Source organism: Lissotriton vulgaris, unplaced genomic scaffold (assembly GCF_964263255.1).
Source record: "Lissotriton vulgaris unplaced genomic scaffold, aLisVul1.2 SCAFFOLD_275, whole genome shotgun sequence".
Lineage (NCBI taxonomy): Eukaryota > Metazoa > Chordata > Amphibia > Caudata > Salamandridae > Lissotriton > Lissotriton vulgaris.
This window is the reverse complement of record NW_028252092.1, coordinates 1,729,910-1,749,187: the sequence shown is the minus strand read 5'-3', so window position 1 is coordinate 1,749,187 and position 19,278 is coordinate 1,729,910. Positions and strand designations below refer to the sequence as shown.

Genomic DNA, 19,278 nt, shown 5'->3' with positions numbered 1-19,278 from the left:
GGTGAATTTAGACAAGTGCCAGCTTGTGTCTATATTGATTGAGCATCTGACCGAAGGCCCAAGGAGAGGCGGAAGGTTCACTCGATGGTTACTGCATGAAGCATTTTGGATTATTAAACTGGAGATGCGGGTTCAAAGCAAAATTAACAATGCTTTAAGTCTTTTCCAGTTGTATATATCCCTTTTGTTTTGCACCTGTCATGTGATTTTAATTAGAGTAATTTTTTTACATTTTCAGCTTCTGAAAATGAAATGCACTGTTTTCTGCTTGCCACTGCATTGCAGAAAATGTGGTACCTGCAAAGTGTTAATCAGTAATATACTTCCTGTTAGTCATATTATTTGACAGGATTCTGGTTTTCAAGCAAAAAACGTCACTATGTTCTCGCCTTCTAAATGGGAATCCTTCTTTTTGATTGACATCTTACTCTGTTCAACCTTTTCTTATTACCATAGGAAACGTCACCTACCTGCTCAGGTAGATAGAGAAAAGGTTATCAGGGATTAAACCCTGCTTCCACATGTTGTCGTATACTGTGGTCGTTCCATCACCAAACATATCGGGATATGACAGTCCCAGGATGCCATCAAAAGGAAAATTGGCAAAGGCGTTGTCTTCAGCAGAGGTCAAAGTAAAGGCCTGGTTGGTGACCACAAGAGTTCCAACCTCAAAGGAGAAAGAAATCAGAAAATGTTCAGACTCATCTTTGTAATTTAATATGTGAATACCTTCATTAAAGAAAAGAAAAAGCAGGTACATGAAATGTAACCTAGTGAGTAAGACAGGGCATCCCTTCTAACACACCGCTTGACAAACCCCCAAAGAGCAATCAAAAGAGACACTCTGCCTGAAAATTCTTTATAAAGTGCTGTACGTCAATGATATAGACAAAAAGAGTCCTGAACAGGGTACCCATCTTAATTATAATAAGGAATACTTGTGAGTTAGGGATATCATATTTATTTAGATATTTTGGTCAACATAGTAAGAAAAACATAAAAGACAATACATTTCCACAAACTCTACAACCATCTTAAGCCACACACACACAATCTTTCAAAAAACAGTCAAACACTGACTCAAACATACTCAAACATTCCATCAGATAACAAAGCAATAAATGGTGCCTTACGCAATCAATTAATCCAAGAAAAGGTTCACAACAATAGAAAATTCAGATAGTATATAGTGATAAGGAAAACCCAAGATCAGTTGGTTGTCTCTGTAAAGCACTGATACAGTCCATAGTCTGTTTTCTTTTCTCCATGGGGGCGATGCCAACAAGGGAGGAACAAGGGCTCTAGCGCCAATGCGCGTTTCGGTGTTAGACCCACATTTGGTTCAAACCTTCTTCAGGGCACAAGGTTCGAGTGCAGCAGAGGAAATATGAAGCACCTGGGTTAGATTTCCAGAGTGACTACCCAAGTCTTTGAAGGGCAGACAGAGTGATTATGCAAATTAATACATAATGCATAAAGGGCTCCAAAATAAGGTCAGCATGTGACTGTCCAGAGGATAATGGGCACAACTGAATCTTCATGAAGAGAGATTCATAATGCAGAACAAAATTCTAAGCGATATGAGGCATTAAGGGAAAGTGCTTGGCTTCTCGGATGTGTACAAGCCGCGATCCTGCTTGGATGTTTTTTAAAGCGTCTGATCCACCTCTCAAGTATTAAATCATATTTGCATTGGACATTACCTTTATGCCGCTTATCGCTTAGAACTTTGTTCAGCGTTATGCATCTCTCTTCATAAAGATTCAGCAGAGTGTCTCTTTTGATTGCTCTTTGATTGTTCCCCTGCTCTCTCTGCCTCATATCTGCCTCAGGGGCTCCCTTGTTTGAGTGGTTGATGAAACCCCAGCCTTGAGGCATTCAGTCATTGAAAACAGGAATCCTTGATCCCACCCCCTTCGCTAACTTGGGTCAGGCATAAGAAGGCACCAAGGTAGATGATGCCAAGGGTCAGGTTGTTTTGAGATTAGGAGTCTCCTTCTAGAACATTAAAGGGTAAGCATATTCTCAGTGAGTTCTCCATTGTCTAATGTCTATTTCAGGATTTACATTTTTTCAAGAAAGTTTGCTAAGAGTTCATGAGGACAAAGGAAGGAAACAGCGGTGGGTGACTCCTGAAGGACCCTGGTGTCTTTTGAGAGGTTATCTGCATGTAATATACAATGGTTAGGATTGGTTTAATGAATTACAGAGGGGAGGACAAGTAAAGGCATTACAGGTATTACACCCATCTGCAAACACCTGAGGCGATAAATCTATGTTGGAGATAATTCATTTGCAACGGAAGGAACTTCTCTACTCTGACACCAGCAGAAAGAATCTTGTTTAAGCATCAACTTACAATAAAAATCAAGATGCAATGAGGCAGTTATTATGGATTACAACATAGGATTGCAACAATTCAGTAGAAATTAGGAATTCAGTCTCAATAGAACTGATAAATTATAAAACTAAAGTGTATCATGATTTGCGAGTGCTTCAAATCCCCCTCTGGGGGTTCTAGTGATGATGTCCCAGTGTGTCCTGGTTGAGGAGTGATCCCAGCACTTTTTTCATGGGCTGTGATTAGCTGCTGCAGACTTCCACACTCATGTAAATTCTGCCTCAATTTCAATACCTCTGCCGCTAGGGGGCACAAAAACCCTAAGCAGGCACCAAAGCCTGCTTCTAATTTTAATATAGGGAAATATAATATATGCTTGTTATTAAACACAATGAGGCTGATATACAAGCCTCTTGCGCCACTTTTGCCTCATTGTTAACACTGGAAATGTGACATACAGGTGGCGCAAGGGGTTTGTAAATAATCCCCAATATTGAGGGGCAGATTTACAAGAAAGTAACGCATCTGTAGAGATGCGTCACTTTCCCTGCGCCATCCTGAGAAACCTTTGCACCACTACACTGCGTCTCTCCTTATGCCTGTTTCAAGCAGGCGTAAGGTTTTGATGTGGTGGCATCCTAGAAGTGACGCAGTGGAATCTTGTAGATTTCACTGCGTCACTTTTATGAGCATTCACTTTCCAGCATGGGATCTCCCACCCTGCATACATTATACAAGGTGCAGGTATAATGTGACGCAGGGCTTTACAACGTGACTCATCTCCCTAGATGCGCTACGTTTGAAATTGCCCGCATATTTTAAGCCGAACAAGTATGTTCGTCTGTGCTAACGTGTGATTTCTGGGATCTATGCCCTGGTGGAACCTATGGAAACAGTTGCTAGAGGGAGTGTGTTAAGATCATCCAATCTGCATTATCCGGCTTGTGCCACCACCGCTACAGCCGAATGTTTTTTTTGTCTCTGTTCTCTTCTGCTAGAACATATCGGCCCCTACTTTGGGTACAAGCCTCAGCTTGTGCACTCTGGGCCGGATTCACAGAACTAACTTAAGACAAAATCCTAAACTTACTACTTTTTTTAAGTCTGTCTTAAGACAAATTTAAGACAAAATCCTATTTTCTGTGAATACCAAAAGTAGGAAGTTTAGGATTTTGTCTTCAGTTAGTTCTGTGAATCGGGCCCTCTAAGATTACCCTGATGGCTTTCAATCACCTCTCCAATCAGCTTAAAGGTTCATTTTGAAGGTGGCCCTTTGAAGAGCCAAATGAGGGGGCATATTATCAAGGACCGGTGTTAAGAATATTGCCGTTTTATCTGCAGGAAACCGCCGATAAAACGGCGATAATGGGCTTGATAATACACCCTTGTTAATTCCCATAGAAGCCCATGTTAGTATCAGAACATAGGCTTCTATGGGAATTAACAAGGATGTATTATCAAGCCCAATTTTAACACCATTCCTTGATAATATGCCCATCGGTGCATCCCTTTGTCTTCACAATGGACTCTGAAGCACTGTAGCAGGAGAGTTACCAAATATGACAGGGAAAAGAGTCAGAGTACCCTGGCTTTCATCTTCCTGGTGGACATTTTTTCAAAGTAGCCGCTATCATCAAGTAGATCGTATTGATTTATCAGGCAATAGCAGTTATTTTGCTGACCTTCTAAAGCAGGGACTAGGGGCCATATTTTCAAGGAAGTAACACAGCATTGTGCTGCAAGCCATTTGGCTGTGCTGTTCTGTGTTACTTCCAAAGCACAGGGATGCTCATATGTACATTAATTTGACATATCTCTGAGCTCTCCCCTGCGCTGGCGCACAATTGGATGCCATGCGCCAACACAGACACCTTTGCACCATGGTGCAAGTGTGCCTGCGTTGTGAGGATTAAATTGTTTTTGTGTAGGAAGGGACACCTTACGTAACAAAAACAATCAGCCCTAGTGATACCCTGGTTTCTGTTCTCTGTCTCACGTGTATCTCAAACATGATCATATTCTGCAAAACTCATGCACATTCTCCAGTCCACTTACCTGGACAGTGTCATTGGCCAGGACTCCGGACACGGTTCCCATGCCATAAGGAAGGACACTCTGGATATTGTTGGACTTGAATGTTGACGAACTGGCTGAATCGAAACGCCAGTGATTGTCTGAGGATATAGAAGTGTTTAATGTTTAACGACATGGAAGATAAGATCACGTATCAGCTAAGAACATTTGAATTATACCACAATTGACCATTTGCTGCTCTCTCTTTCAATGGAGTGCTGGGGCTCTCACTCCAGCTCATGCCTCCCATTGGTGGTCTTATTTGTCTTTTGTGAAACCTTGAAAGAGTCCCTGCTTGAGCCGATGGCTGAGATCAGTTTTTGTTCTCCAACTCTAGTGCGCCATTGTGAAAAGCTCAACCCTTACCTCTAGTGAAACTGTGCTGGTAACGAGAGAGTAGATTGTCAAACATTAGAAATGATGGAATCTACATAGAAACAGCATTTGTTTTTTTATCAATATTGATCACCTGAGAGTCTTCGTGTAAGCATGTCCAAAACATCTATGATATGGTCTTAGCTCTCAACCTAGACTGCCTTTTTGTCATTGAAACATGGCTTAAGAAGCCCTCTGGGCATCGTCCATGCCCTCCTCCCTGGATATCTGATACATACACAAGATAGACTTAAATCACGGGAGAAGGGTCACTATAAAATATAACATTACGCTCAAATGCTCTACATTCAAACTTACATGTCCTAAAGATGCGGAAAGTCTTTGTTTCTGCTCCCAAGTTGAATGTTCAGCCTCCTTCTCTGGATCTTCGATCTATCACCCACCAGTTCCACATCTACGCTTCTTAGACACCTAAGCTCTCTCACTCTTAGATATTTGAACTTCACCCTACTCAGGGTTCTTACCCTTCATTTAGACTAATACCGAACGCGGAGTTATACATTTCTTAGATACCTTAGAGACCATGGGTCTGAATCAGTGAGTATCTCCCTCCACACCTTGTGCTGGACAAACGCTCAATGGGATTTTCTAAAACCTTGGTACTCTTATGGTCAACTCTCCAGTTACCTGATCATGGCCAGACCACAATTATATCCCCTCTAGGATTAGACGTCAGAGCACTAATACTCATTTGGGACCCAATTCGGTCATCCCCAAAACGGTGCATAAATGGAATGAAATGAAAGCTGATCTGGACCTCAGCACTGATGCACTTGCTGTCAGACCCATCCTATCAAGGACTCCAACATTAGACACCCAGCACATTAACTCCTGTATGTCTACGCATAATCATACCTTTGTCCCTCCCGTCCCTTTGAAAGAGAAATCCACTACACAAGCTGACAGAATTACATCTACATTGTGGACAGCTAGAGTGTAGATGGTAAGAGGTTGTAAATTAGAGGAGCTAATACAATGCAGAATGGCTCTCAAAGCCTACCATCAACAAATTAAAGTAGAAAAGAAAGTCCACTATACTAACTCCTTACGCTAGCTGACTCAGACTCAAAAACTATTTTGAAAATTGTAAAGTCATTTACCCACCCTAAAATACTTGAACATACTATCCCCCATCACAGACCCTCTGTAGTCAAATTGCTATTTTTTTTCAAAGAAAATACAAAATGTGCAAACTGATTTGTAAACTGATGATAGACTGATTCTTCAATCAGTTTAAAACATTAGCTTGAAACAGTCATTCCAAGCAATTCTCGCTTGCAAGTCAGGATTCTCCTTTGACCCTGCCCCTTGGAGGTACGACACACTATTATAGAGATCGTCAACCCAGCCATTAATAATTCATTCCTCACTCTCCCTTGCGGAAGTGCCCTCATACTGGAACATCGCGGCAGTCAAACCCCTTCAGAAAAACCAAGTGACCAATCCTACTACCCTCTCTAACCTCCGGCCCATTTTCCTACTACCTTGCCTCAGTAAAGCGACTGATAAATTTGTTGATAATCAACTGACTTCTTTCTTAGAAGAGGCTGATATTCTGTATCTGAGCCAATTGGGTTTTAGGCCCCAACATTCTACAGAATCTGCACTATTACACACTATGGAAACCCTCAAATTTGCCTTGGACGAGGGAAAAATACAGTGCTGATTCTATTAGATTTATTTTCCGCATTTCATACCGTCTCCCATGACATGCTGGTGTACCGTCTGAAAACCTGTGGCATTTCCCACCTGGCCCTAGACTGGCTGAAGTCACTCCTTACCAACCAGAGGCAAGGAGTCACTCTGGGGCACTACCAGTCAACAGAGAATCGTTTGCATTCTGGTGTCCTGCAGGATTCCTACCCCAAGTCAAGGGCTGTTTAAGTATATACATGGTTCCCTGTATAGAATCTATATCATCTTTTAATATTGAAAACATCTCACATGCTGATAATACTCAATTAATTCTAGTGTTAGACAAACTCTCTACCAATGTCGAAGGAAATGTCCAACTATGTCTCACAGGAGTCTTTCACTGGATGCAATGTAAACACCTGAGATGAAATACCCAAAGACTGAGATCATGCTACTAGGAAAGTCCAACATTTTCCTTCCTAGCTTATGGTGGCCTAAGGATACTCCTCCCCCCTCTAACACGATGGATGTAGTCAAGAACCTAGAAAGAAGTTCTTTGACTTGCTCCCTTGCATGGAGAGAAAGACAGGGGCAGTGGCCCTAATTACTTCTAGACTGGACTACTGTAATAGCATGTAAGCAGGCATAAACAAGTCCATCCTAAAAAAACTTTGGACAGTCGAACATGCATGTGAGGATCATGGTCATTGTCAGGCCTCTGAATGATAGTGTATATTTTGCAAAGATGGAAGTATGAGTAATGCACACATGTGTAGTCTATGATGGTGGAGGCCACATGTCCCTGATACATTGGTGCAGTGGGCTAATCTTCTGCCAGCCCTCCATTTAGTGCTCTGTATCTGGAGTCTACAAGAAAGTTACATGTAAGTCTGGTTTGGGCATTGGAGCCCTTTTTATTCTCCTGTAGTAGATTAGTTGGGTGAGGAAGGAGTACTGTGGATACTACTAGAGCCCGAATTGCCTAGAGGTCTGGGGCCGGAGGATGTGTAGGGCACTCTGTCCCACTCTGTGGTGCAGAGAACACTTAATTCTGTGGACTAGATGAACATCTGGGCAGAGTGTTTTCTCACAGAACATGCATTGTTCTCAGTGTAAACATGGGATGGGGCTTTAGTTTAAGGCAGGCTGGCTATTTGAAGCCTCTGGTCTGCCTTTTCCTTTGCAGGAGTAAAGTGGCCTGTCTTTCAAAGGGGGTCAGAGCCCCCTGGAGGTTGGTGTATTGATTGACTGCATTTGCCTGTAGGGCAACAAATTGGAAGACCGGGCCTTATTTTGCACGTATAAGTGTTGCAGTCATGGCTGCCCTGACTCTGTGGAACCTGTAGCCAGTTAGCCTCTCATTGGCCTCTTTGCCTCTACACCTGCATCTGTAATATGGAAACATTGGAAAGGAGAAAGATTCTCTCATTTACTCCCCCTTGAGATCATTCTATATAGGTGAATCTTGACACCTGTATCTGTCTGTAGACCCCTATCGGCTCCATGTAGGTCACACCAGTGCTACGATTGCACTACATGACCTGCATAAGGGATCCCTTATGTAATACTGTAATAGTATTCAGGGTGCAAGGATGGTGCAAATGCCGATAACTGTGCCAAAATATAAATCCCATCAGCTTGGTTATCCATCACCGTTGTGATGCAGTAACCCATCCGCCAAGATTGAAATCAGGCACTAAGTTAAGAAACTGTGCACCAAGCTGGATGCACACAGTCACCAAGTACTGGGGTAGGCGTGGTCATAATGTTACCATTCAAACAAAGTCTCGAACTTAGGTGCTTGTTTGTGGCCATCACACTTTTTTCTCCACCACTTACTCTCACTACGTCTTTTTTATCTTGTTCTTTCTCCAGCCCGCTCTTTCTATGCCTCTATTTGTCTCTGTCTCCCTCGCTGATCCCCCTCTCTCTTTGCAGGAATGCACCATATTTAACACTATAATGCCCATTCCTGGCCTTTCCTAGTGCTGGCTCACTTTTGGCTGCCTATCGCCAATGCAGGCACACTGGCGTCATGGTACAACGGTGCTTGCGTTGAGGGCAGGGACATCTTTCTGCACAAAAATATTCTGCACAAGCATTTTTCTCTTTTGATATGTGCTGCGGAAGGAAGCACAGGTAGAAAGAGGAAGACATAAGGGTGGGGCAGAGTAACGCAATGCAGAGATGTATGTTGTGTTTCTCCAGATGTATGAAGCAATGCAGGCATGACACATCTCACTTAGCATCTGTGTTGCCCTTGCGTCCCCATGCATGGCAGTAGTTCAATGCAAAACCTTGATAAGTGTGGCCCCAGGTGTAATTAATTAGATGTCCTCCTATACCAGAAACTGTTTTTTGTTATTATTTCACCTATGATTTTTCTGACAATCATTGCCATGGACTGGTGGTAGTTTTACTTATTTTCAGGGACTCTATGCTGCAGTACTGTGCAATAGAAATCTCTTTTTTAGAGCTTTAACTGAGCAGGCAAGGCCATCTGCGTAGAGCAGGTACCTAATCAATGCATTCTCTAGTAGCAATCCTGAGGATGGTGGTTCTTCTAAAGTGACTACTAAGTTATTAATGTACAATCCTAAATACTGTGGGCTGTGGCAAATCCCTTTCTGACTCTTAGATTATTTATTTTTTTACAGAGTTTTTTATAGCGCAAACATGACCCGAATCGGGTATCAGAGCGCTTTGCATAGCACCACTTGCATTACATGAGGACACATTCATTTTGTTTAGGCACGGGAAGATTACGTGATTTGCCCAGAATCACAGGATGTTCAGCGTCATTGCCGAGACTCAAACATAGTTCCCCAGATTCGAGGTCGAACGCCCTAGCCATTAGGTCAACTCCTCTCCCCAATGCCTTTGAAAACTCTATTGAATGTGAGTTATGTACCCACATTTTGTTTGTGTGAACATTCTTGTAATGCACCAGCTAGCTAGTATTGCTAATGCAACAGGAACATGTTAGGAGAGACCCGTATTCCCCCTTCAAGGTAAAATACATCACTCTATCCCCACCGGCCTCTAAGAGCACTCTTCGCTCCAAGGCCTTCAAGTGAATATTGTTGATGCATAAGTGCCTTCTAGTGGACACTTCTGAACAACAATCCTCGTGTTGGGGCTAAATGTTATTTATCCACCCCATTGATCTGCTAGTGTGAATTGATTTTATTTATTTTACATAGAATGTCTGCATGAGTGCGTGATTGTGTGTATGTGTGCCTGTGTACAGATGTGTGTGTAGTATCCTATTGTTAAGCCAGATGCTGGGTAGAAGAAAGCACACAACAAATCTTTTCATTATATGGAATGCATGTGTGTGTTTGTTTGTGTATACATGTGTGCATGCATGTATGTGTGTTTGTGTTTCCTTGTTGGGCCAGCTGCCAGGTAGAAGACAGCACGCAGCACAACTTAAATTGTTTCTAATTCCGCTACAGGAGATGTATGTGTGTGTGTGTATGTACATGTGTGTGTGTGTGTGGGCGTGCATGCATGGGTGTGCATGTGTGCGTGAACTTGTGTGTGTGTGTGTGTCTGCATGTGTGAGTGGGTGCACGCATGTGTGTGTATGTGTGGGTGTGTGCATGTGTGTGCTTGTGTGTCTGTGTGTGTGTCTGTGTGGGTGTGTGTGCTTATATGTGTGAGGGTGCATGTGTGGGTGTGTGACATAAAATGAGGGATTCACGGTACAGCAGGATTTGTGAGCGATGTTGCAGCTCACCATTGTCAATTCAATGTTCATACACATACTTACTGCAGGCAGGACTTTTGCAGTCTGTGGACGGTACCCAGAGATTGGAGGAGCCTGTGTCAAACATCACCCTAAAGGCCTGAGGTGGGGTCCCAATGGAGATTGTGCCATAATAGACCACCTGAAGGAGAATGAAGGGAAAATAAATTACAATTTGCAGAATTGCGACTCCCTTATGTGTTAATATTTCACTCTTACACCCGCAATGCACACACTTAGAGCCACATGCATCAAAGTGAGAAATAGCGATTCCTATTTTGCGATTTTTAAGTAATCGCAATTCCTATGCATGTAGGAATCACCCTAAATAATGGGGAACCCTACACATTCTCTAATTACAACTCGCAAATTGTGAATCGCATTTAGGGAATAGCTTCCCATTCATTCCTATGGGCCTAGATACCCATCGGAATAAATGAGATTTGCATGTTCACGAAATAGGTACGTCCAAATTGCCATGAAATTTCAAGGGTGCCAAAAAGACACCCTGATGCACCCCTGAAATTGCCATGTGACCACAAGTTTCGCGCACACACATGCCCCAAGGGCATGTGTGTGTGTAACATGGAACCTTGAAAATTGACCTTCAGTGCATTTTTCAAAGTTTTTGCAAATTACCATCAACTGGGTAATGTGCGACCCCTAATTGCGAAATCGTGATTTAAAATTGCATGATGCATTGCATTTAGGGAATCGCAATTTACAATTCCGTAAATGCATTCGCAATTTAGGTCATCGCAAATTTTGCGATTACTTAAATTGCGAATTTGTGTTGATGCATCCCAAATGCAAAAACACCGGTCGCAAAGAGGCAGATTCTGTGAATCTGCCCCTTTGCGATCGGTATTTAGACTGATGCATGTGTCCCTACGTTCTAAAACTTGTAAATAGGCTCAAGTGAGGTTTCTTCTATCTTTAAGTAAAGTCACAACATTCTGAGGTTCACAACATCACCCATCATTATTCACATAATTCTGGCAAATAGTGCATTTTCAGCAGATGTCCCTATGCCTCATATTCCACGACGGACAATGCGCAGGAGTAAGGTCAGCGCAAACAGGTATTAGTGCATCAAAGTGCTTCTTCTCAGGGATGCTGTTCTTCCTGGTGGAGGCACTCTGTACCTGTCTGCACCCCCTGAGAGGACCAATGCCGGGGGTTTACTAATGTCCCGAAGGCTCAGGTTGCCGTTCTCTTTGGAACATCTATGTCCTCGCTCTAAACCCAAACCTAATATTGCAAGAGGTACCATTGGGGCAAGTGCCCTCTGCAAGCTGACGTATCCACAGACCTGAGTCTGTCATTTGGAATTTGCTCTTTCCAACCAAAGGATATTATATTTTGCTTATTTTCAGATTCTTGGGGAGAAAAAGGTTGGAACAGTGGCCAGGGTTTTTAATTTTAACGTCATTCATGCTGAACTGTAAGTAGAGGTGATGTCATTACTCAGGATTAAATTATGTTTTAATGCATCTTAGAGTAATAGCCCCATCACAAAGAGAATTATACTCCATACAGATTTTTTCTAAAGATCGCTAGGGAGGGTCACTGCAGAGAAGAGCAGTGGCGTCTCCTCCATAATGGCTGGGAAGCGTCACACCCCACTGCCTGGCACAGAGCCAGCAAATAAAAATAAAACCATGCTCTGGCATGGAGGGGCGGGGCATGGGAGTGTGAAGAAGGAGTTCTTCTACACTCCCAAAGTGCTCATTTGTGTGTGGGCAGCTGTTTCAGGCCATCAAAAACACACATGGGCACTTAGGTTTCTCCAGCCTGCATTCATTCATTCGGTCTGAGCAAGACATCTTTTCAGCCCACTCAGACCAAACCCTGTGCTGCGCTGCGCCTCAAGGATTGGCTCGGAATCTGTCCCAGGGGCTGCTGGGGTCCAGGGAAGGCATGGCTTGGCAGTTCGGGCTGGACTGTTCCCATGAGGCACAGGGTCGGACTGATTTGCATATAGCCATGTCTGAACTGGGGTGGTGTGGAGTGCAAAAAAACAATGGATTGAAGCCCAGATCCTTGTACTGGGGTGAATGTATGACATTGTTCTGCATTCTGTCCATCAACTGTGGTTTTTACGACGACGAAGGTGGCCTGCGGCGTCAGATAACTTTTAAAAATGATTAGTAACCCATCATCCCCTCCTGCCCTCCCACAGAGCGCTGCCTTCCCGCCCTACCACCCTTTATGAGTGTCGACCACTATTGGAAAAGAGACACACGAAGGAAAGACACAAATGTAAAGTGTGCATACAAATTGAGGCAGAGAGGTCACTCCTTATAAAAACAGCAAATTAAATTGATACACGGGGCCTATATATGAACTGCTTGCATCGCTCTGGCATCATGTAACATGGTGCAAGACCGAAGCACATTTTGAGACAGATTTTTAAAGGCATGTGTGGCTCTGAGTGGCTCGAAACATCTGGAGTAATGCAACACAGCGCAAATCAATGCATTGAATGACTGCCTTGGGGAGGCATTCCATGAGTGTTGCGCTTGTCCCCATGCTTCCGTGGATTTCCTAGAACTTGTAAACCTTGGGATGTGCCAACGTCTCAAATCTTTCCAGGGGAGCCATGACAATGAGAAACATATCTACTGCTCCTTGTTTCTCCCTCTTTCTATGTAGGCTGCATTCTGCAGCCCACATAGAAAAGGGAATATGCCTCCAAGGATTGTTTTTAAGGAGGAAAGTGTCCCTTCGTGCCCCCAAAACAATCCTGCATTGCCACCGGGCTGCCAAAAGGGTGCAAGCACAATGGATAGGACAGGAATGTGCAGCATTGTCTCAAATATGGCACATTCCTCCCCTCTCCGACACTGCTGAAAGGTCAATTGCTGTCATTCACTGTATGACATTCCCATTAATGACCCCTAAATCTTTGTATGGAGTATACTGAAGCCTGAAGACACCACCGACCGCCTATGGCAGCATGGTATGCTCTTTGAGACAATAACATACCATGCACACACTCTTCCTTAAAGTCTATTTCACAGTTTGGTGCCAATGCAAGACACAATAAGTAAAGAGGAGGGGGGAACTTGAACAATGCTACCCATAAGAAAGAGGAACTACCACATTCTTAGAATGCAACATGTCAACACAGAAGCAGCGCTCCCAAACAGGAAAACACTCTGTAAAAGTAGATTCTGGTGACTGGACAGTGCTGTGTGCCCACACCTGATGGAACACATGAGCAGTGCTGTGCGAACACACTTTGTGAAAAACATGAACTGTGCTGTGTACCCACGCCTGGTGCAACTCATGAACAGTGCTGTGCGCCCACACCTTCTGGAACTCATAAGCAGTGCTGCGTGCCCACACCTGCTGGAACACATGAGCAGTGCTGCTTCCCCACACCTGGGGGAACACATAAGCAGTGCTTTGTGCCCACACCCGGTGGAACTCATGAACAGTGCCATGTGCCCACTCCTGGTGGCACACATGAGCAGTGCTGTGGGAACACACTTTGTGAAAAACATGAACTGTGCTGTGTACCCACGCCTGGTGCAACTCATGAACAGTGCTGTGCGCCCACACCTTCTGGAACTCATAAGCAGTGCTGCGTGCCCACACCTGCTGGAACACATGAGCAGTGCTGCTTCCCCACACCTGGGGGAACACATAAGCAGTGCTTTGTGCCCACACCCGGTGGAACTCATGAACAGTGCCATGTGCCCACTCCTGGTGGCACACATGAGCAGTGCTGTGGGAACACACTTTGTGAAAAACATGAACTGTGCTGTGTACCCACGCCTGGTGCAACTCATGAACAGTGCTGTGCGCCCACACCTTCTGGAACTCATAAGCAGTGCTGCGTGCCCACACCTGCTGGAACACATGAGCAGTGCTGCTTCCCCACACCTGGTGGAACACATGAGCAGTGCTGTGTGCCCAAACCTGGTGGAACTCATGACCAGTGTTTCGTGGCCACACCTGGTGGAGCACATGAGCAGTGCTGCTTCCCCACGCCTGATGGAACACATGAGCAGTGCTGTATGACCACACCTGGTGGAACTCATGAGCAGTGCTGTGTGCCCACACCTGGTGGACCACATGAGCAGTGCCATGTGCGCATGCCTGGTGGAACTCATAAGCAGTGCCTTCTGCCCACATTTGTGGAACTCATGAGTGTTACTGTCTGCCCACTCCTGGTGGAACACATGAGCATTGCTGTGCACCCACAGTTGATGGATACATATTAGCAATGATGTGTGCACACTCCTGGGGGAACAAATGAGCAGTGCTGTGTGCACACACCTGGGGGAACACATAAGCAGTGCTGTGTTGCATCACCTGCACCCACTCCTAGTGGAGCACATGAGTAGTGCTGTGTGCACACACCTGGTAGAACACATGAGCAGTGCTGTGTGCACACACCTGGTGGAACACACGAGCAGTGCTGTGTGCCCTCACCTGTACCCACACCCGGGAGAACACATGAGCAGTGCTGTGTGCCCACACCTGGTGGAACACATGAGTAGTGCGTGGTGCCCACACTTGGTGAAACACATGAGCAGTGCTCTGTGCACACACCTGGTTGCACACATGAGCAGTGCTGTGAGCCCTCATCTGCACCAACACCCGGTGGAACTCATGAGCAGTGCTGTGTGCCCACACCTTGTGGAACACATGAGCAGTGCTGATTCCCCACACCTGATGGAACACATGAGCAGTGCTGTGTGCCCATACCTGGTGGAACTCATGAGCAGTGCTGGGTGCCCACACCTGGTGGACCACATGAACAGTGCCATGCATGCACTCCTGGTGGAACTCATGAGCAGTGCTGTTTGCCCACAGTAGGTGGAACTCATGACCATGCTGTGTACCCACTCGTGGTGGAAATCATGAGCCGTGTTGTGCACCCACACCTAGTGGAACTCATGAGCAGTGCTCTGTGCCAACAACTGGTGGGTACACATTAGCAGTGCCATGTTCCCTCACCATATAGAACACATGAGTATTGCTGTCTGCCCACACCTGGTGGAACACATGAGCAGTGCTTTGCACCCACACCTGGTTTAATACGTGAGCAGTGATGTGTGCCCACACCTGGTAGAACACATGAGCAGTGCCATGTGCCCTCACCTGATGGAACACATGAGCAGTGCTGTGTGCCCAAACCTGGTGGAACTCATGAGCAGTGCTGGGCGCCCACACCTGGTGGGCCACATGAATGGTGCTATGCATGTACTCCTGGTGGAACTCATGAGCAGTGCTCTGTGCCCACAACTGGTGGACACACATTAGCAGTGCTATGTTCCCTCACCTTATAGAACACATGAGTATTGCTGTCTGCCCGCAACTGGTGAAACACATGAGCAGTGCTTTGCACCCACACCTGGGTGAACATGTGAACAGTGGTGTGTGCCCACACCTGGTGGAACACATGAGGAGTGCCATATGCCGACACCTGGTGGAACATATGAGCAGTACTTTGCACCCACACCTGGTGGAACACATGAGCAGTGCTGTGAGCCCTCAAATGCTCCCACTCCTGGTGGAACACATGAGCAGCGGTGTGCTGTGTGCCCACACCTGTTGGAGCAAATGAGCAGTGCTGTGTGCATAAACCTGGTGGAACACATGAAAGTGCTGTGCGCACACACCTGGTGGAACACATGTGCAGTGCTCTGCATCCCTCACCTGCGTCCACACCTGTTGGAACATATGAGCAGTGTTGTGCAAGCACACTTGGTTGAACAAAAGAGCAGTGCTGTTTGCCTTCATCTTCGCCCACAACTGGTGAAACACATGAGCAGTGCTGTGCGCACACCTGGTGGAACACATGAGCAGTGCTGTGCACACACAGCTTATGAAACACCTCGAACGCTGTTCTTCATTTGAGAGCTGTGCCAGTGGCTCATTGTGGCAGCAACCCACAACTATCCGATCAAGTTGTTTCATACCACCCAAGCTTCAGGCTACAAGGCATGCTACACTGTTTTATATTTTCATCTCTACATTAGGATGGACATGCTGCCTTTTTCTCTCCCCATTCCTGTGGGTCCCTACTGACTTTGACTGCACCCAAATTCCAGCAGACTTTGTCTTGCATCATATATAGTCTGTTAAACACTTTTTAGCCGCTTTGCTCTTCTGTCTGCAAGAACATCAGACAGGTTCCCTACATTCAAGGAAGTACAGAGTGTTATGATCCAAAAGTGTTCTAAATGATTACTGAACAGCCACACTTGGAGTTAATGTCACTTTTCATGCAGATGTATTATAAGTGTAGCCTGCACCTTCATTGGCCACCCACCACACATACACACGCACACACACACACACACCACCCCAGCACACACTCACCCCCAGCACACACTCACCCCCACCACACACAGGCCCACCCCCACCACCACACACCTATCTGCTCCTTCTGATCATCTTTACCGCATCCTATAAACACAAGGGTACAATGGACAGACAAGTAAATCACCTCCTCCCTCAGCTCAGCTCTTCCCCAACATTCTGAGACCGCTCTGTGCCTTTCATTGTCTATGGGCAGACACTATAGCTCATAGGGTCCACAAGAAAAAGATGCATGCATGCAATCATTGCAGGTTCCAGACAGCCCTTATAAGGAAGGGTTTTTATGGCTGAAATGGTCTATTTTACTCACATCCAAATAATTCCACATTGACTCATAGGTGACTACAGCGTCCTCGGTCTGTGAGAATTTACTGGCCACTTCTTCGTGCGTCTTCAAGTAATCCCTCAGCTTTCCCTCTTCCCTCAGATGATCCCGGAGGGATTTCCCTTTCGTCAGAGAGATCCTGAAGGAAAGGAATAAACAGTAAGAGAAGACATAGAGGGTGGGAGCATCACACGCACTCAAGGATTCCCTTTAAGAAGTGATGGGCCTATATAGGTGTAAGGATCTCTCTTGATAACAGGGTCATTTTCCATCAAGGTTTTCAAGTGACTTCAGATAGGTCTAAACAGTGAGGCTTAGGGTTCATGATGGTGCCACTTGGAACCACGAGGTGGAAAAAAACATGTCATTGAGAAATACCCAAGGAATGCTGGATGCAGGGTATGGGCCACACAAAGCAACCTCCTGAGATCAGATCAGATCAGCTGTGCAGGGGTACAGGGTCTCTGGACACACAAAGCACCTTCCTCCGGTTCGATCAGCAGTGCAGGGTTACAGGGGTTAGGGACACCACACAAAGCACCTTACTCAGCTCAGATCAGCTGTAAAGGGATACAGGGGTCATGGGCCACAAAGCACCTTACACAGCTCAGATCAGCAGTGCAGGGGTACAGGGGTCATGGGCCACAAAGCACCTTCCTCAGCTCAGATCAGCAGTGCAGGGGTGCAGGGGTCACGGGTCACACAAAGCACCTACCTCAGCTCAGATCAGCAGTGCAGGGCTACAGGGGTCATGGGCCACAAAGCACCTTCCTCAGCTCAGATCAGCAGTGCAGGGGTGCAGGGGTCATGGGCCACACAAAGCACCTTCCTCAGCTCAGATCAGCAGTGCAGGGGTGCAAGGGTCACGGGCCACACAAAGCACCTACCTCAGCTCAGATCAGCAGTGCAGGGGTACAGGAGTTATGGACACACAAAGCACCTTCCTCTTCTCAGATCAGCAGTGCAGGGGTACAGGGGTTATGGACTCACAAAGCACCTTCCTCTGCTCAGATCAGCAGTGCAGGGGTACAAGGGTTATGGACTCACAAAGCACCTTCCTCTTCTCAGATCAGCAGTGCAGGGGTACAGGGGTTATGGACTCACAAAGCACCTTCCTCTGCTCAGATCAGCAGTGCAGGGTGTGTACAATACAAAAGACCAACTACGCCACGTGTTCTTCCAAGTATGATCAATCATCATATGACAGCAATTAAAATGAAAATAGTAGCACCTGCAACCCACTCTGCTTAGAAGTTGCAAAAGAAATGTCATGAATTTCTATACAGAGAGTATCTCATGTTTACAACATAAATGTTCTCACCCTACATATTTCATGGAAATCTGATCAGCAATACAGAAATGTCACAGCACAGCCATGGCCAAACTCCCTTTTAATGTGCCCTTCGTTGAACAACTTCTGAGAGCGGCTTCTATGTCAGTCCTTCAGTCTCTGTGGCACAGTTTTCAGTCTGAGCTTTGGAACTCAATACCTCAATCTTCCTCCCACAGAACCCTCTGCTAAAATAAGCTTTTTGGTAACTACTCACCTGACTACACACTCAGAGAGGGCCACCAGCCCCAGGAGCAGCAGCCACTTCATGGTTCTCACTTCTGTCCAAAGTATCAGAATGAATCTAAGACTCAGGCTTTCAGCTGTGAAGGGCAGAGTCAAGAGAGGGTCCCTAATATACTGCTGCGGGTGCCCCTCACACAACCTTCACAGCCTGATAAGAAGGTTTGAGTGAGATATGAGATAAAAATCTTATCAAAAGCCCAGATAAGAGACCATTTCCAACACTTCTAATCTCTGTAACTTTAAGTAATGTTAGTGACGCAAGCACACTTTAGTCAGTAGCATAGGTCAGATAAAGTTTAGGAAGAATGAGAACCTACTTTCAAGGGCAGGCTAATCTATCAATACATAAATGCACATTTCCAATGGAATATGTTTATATTATATGACATTGTCAGAACTAAGGCACCTTGCACTCTATTATAAGGAACTACTTAGAAACTTACAATGATGTAGGTGACTCATTTGGGATCAATGACAACATCTATGAAAGCAATATAGATTCACAAAAAATCAGAAAAAAAATATTATTTATAAAACTCTTGCTATCCTATACTTAATTACCAATAACACATATATCAATGAATAAAATTTAGCAGCTACAAATCTCCATTTCTACTAATATTGAAAGTACATATATCCTAAAAAAATATTCTTACCTATAAATGAATATTTAAAACATCTCAAATATCGATACACACAATATTGTCTACACTAATAGCACAACAAATAAAGACAATATTAAAACATGATATAGTAACGCTATTCTATTAACACAACATATACAATTAAATTCTACATAAATCAATACATCATCTAATTTCATTATTTAAATTAAACAATAA

General features: G+C 45.0%; 1 protein-coding gene across 1 annotated transcript in view; it reads right to left on the bottom strand.

Annotated features, from left to right (window-relative positions):
- The window catches only part of LOC147662676 (pepsin A-like), a 41,317-nt gene extending 22,788 nt beyond the window's left edge, over window positions 1–18,529 (bottom strand). The window contains exons 1-5 of the mRNA XM_086950990.1: window positions 18,408–18,529; window positions 16,846–16,999; window positions 10,221–10,338; window positions 4,397–4,515; window positions 471–667 (exon numbers count right to left, since the gene is read on the bottom strand). Coding sequence (XP_086807116.1) covers window positions 471–667; window positions 4,397–4,515; window positions 10,221–10,338; window positions 16,846–16,999; window positions 18,408–18,460 — 641 coding nt within the window. The 5' untranslated portion in view covers window positions 18,461–18,529. The remainder of the gene's footprint in view (window positions 1–470; window positions 668–4,396; window positions 4,516–10,220; window positions 10,339–16,845; window positions 17,000–18,407) is intronic.
- Between the last annotated feature and the right edge of the window lie 749 nt (window positions 18,530–19,278).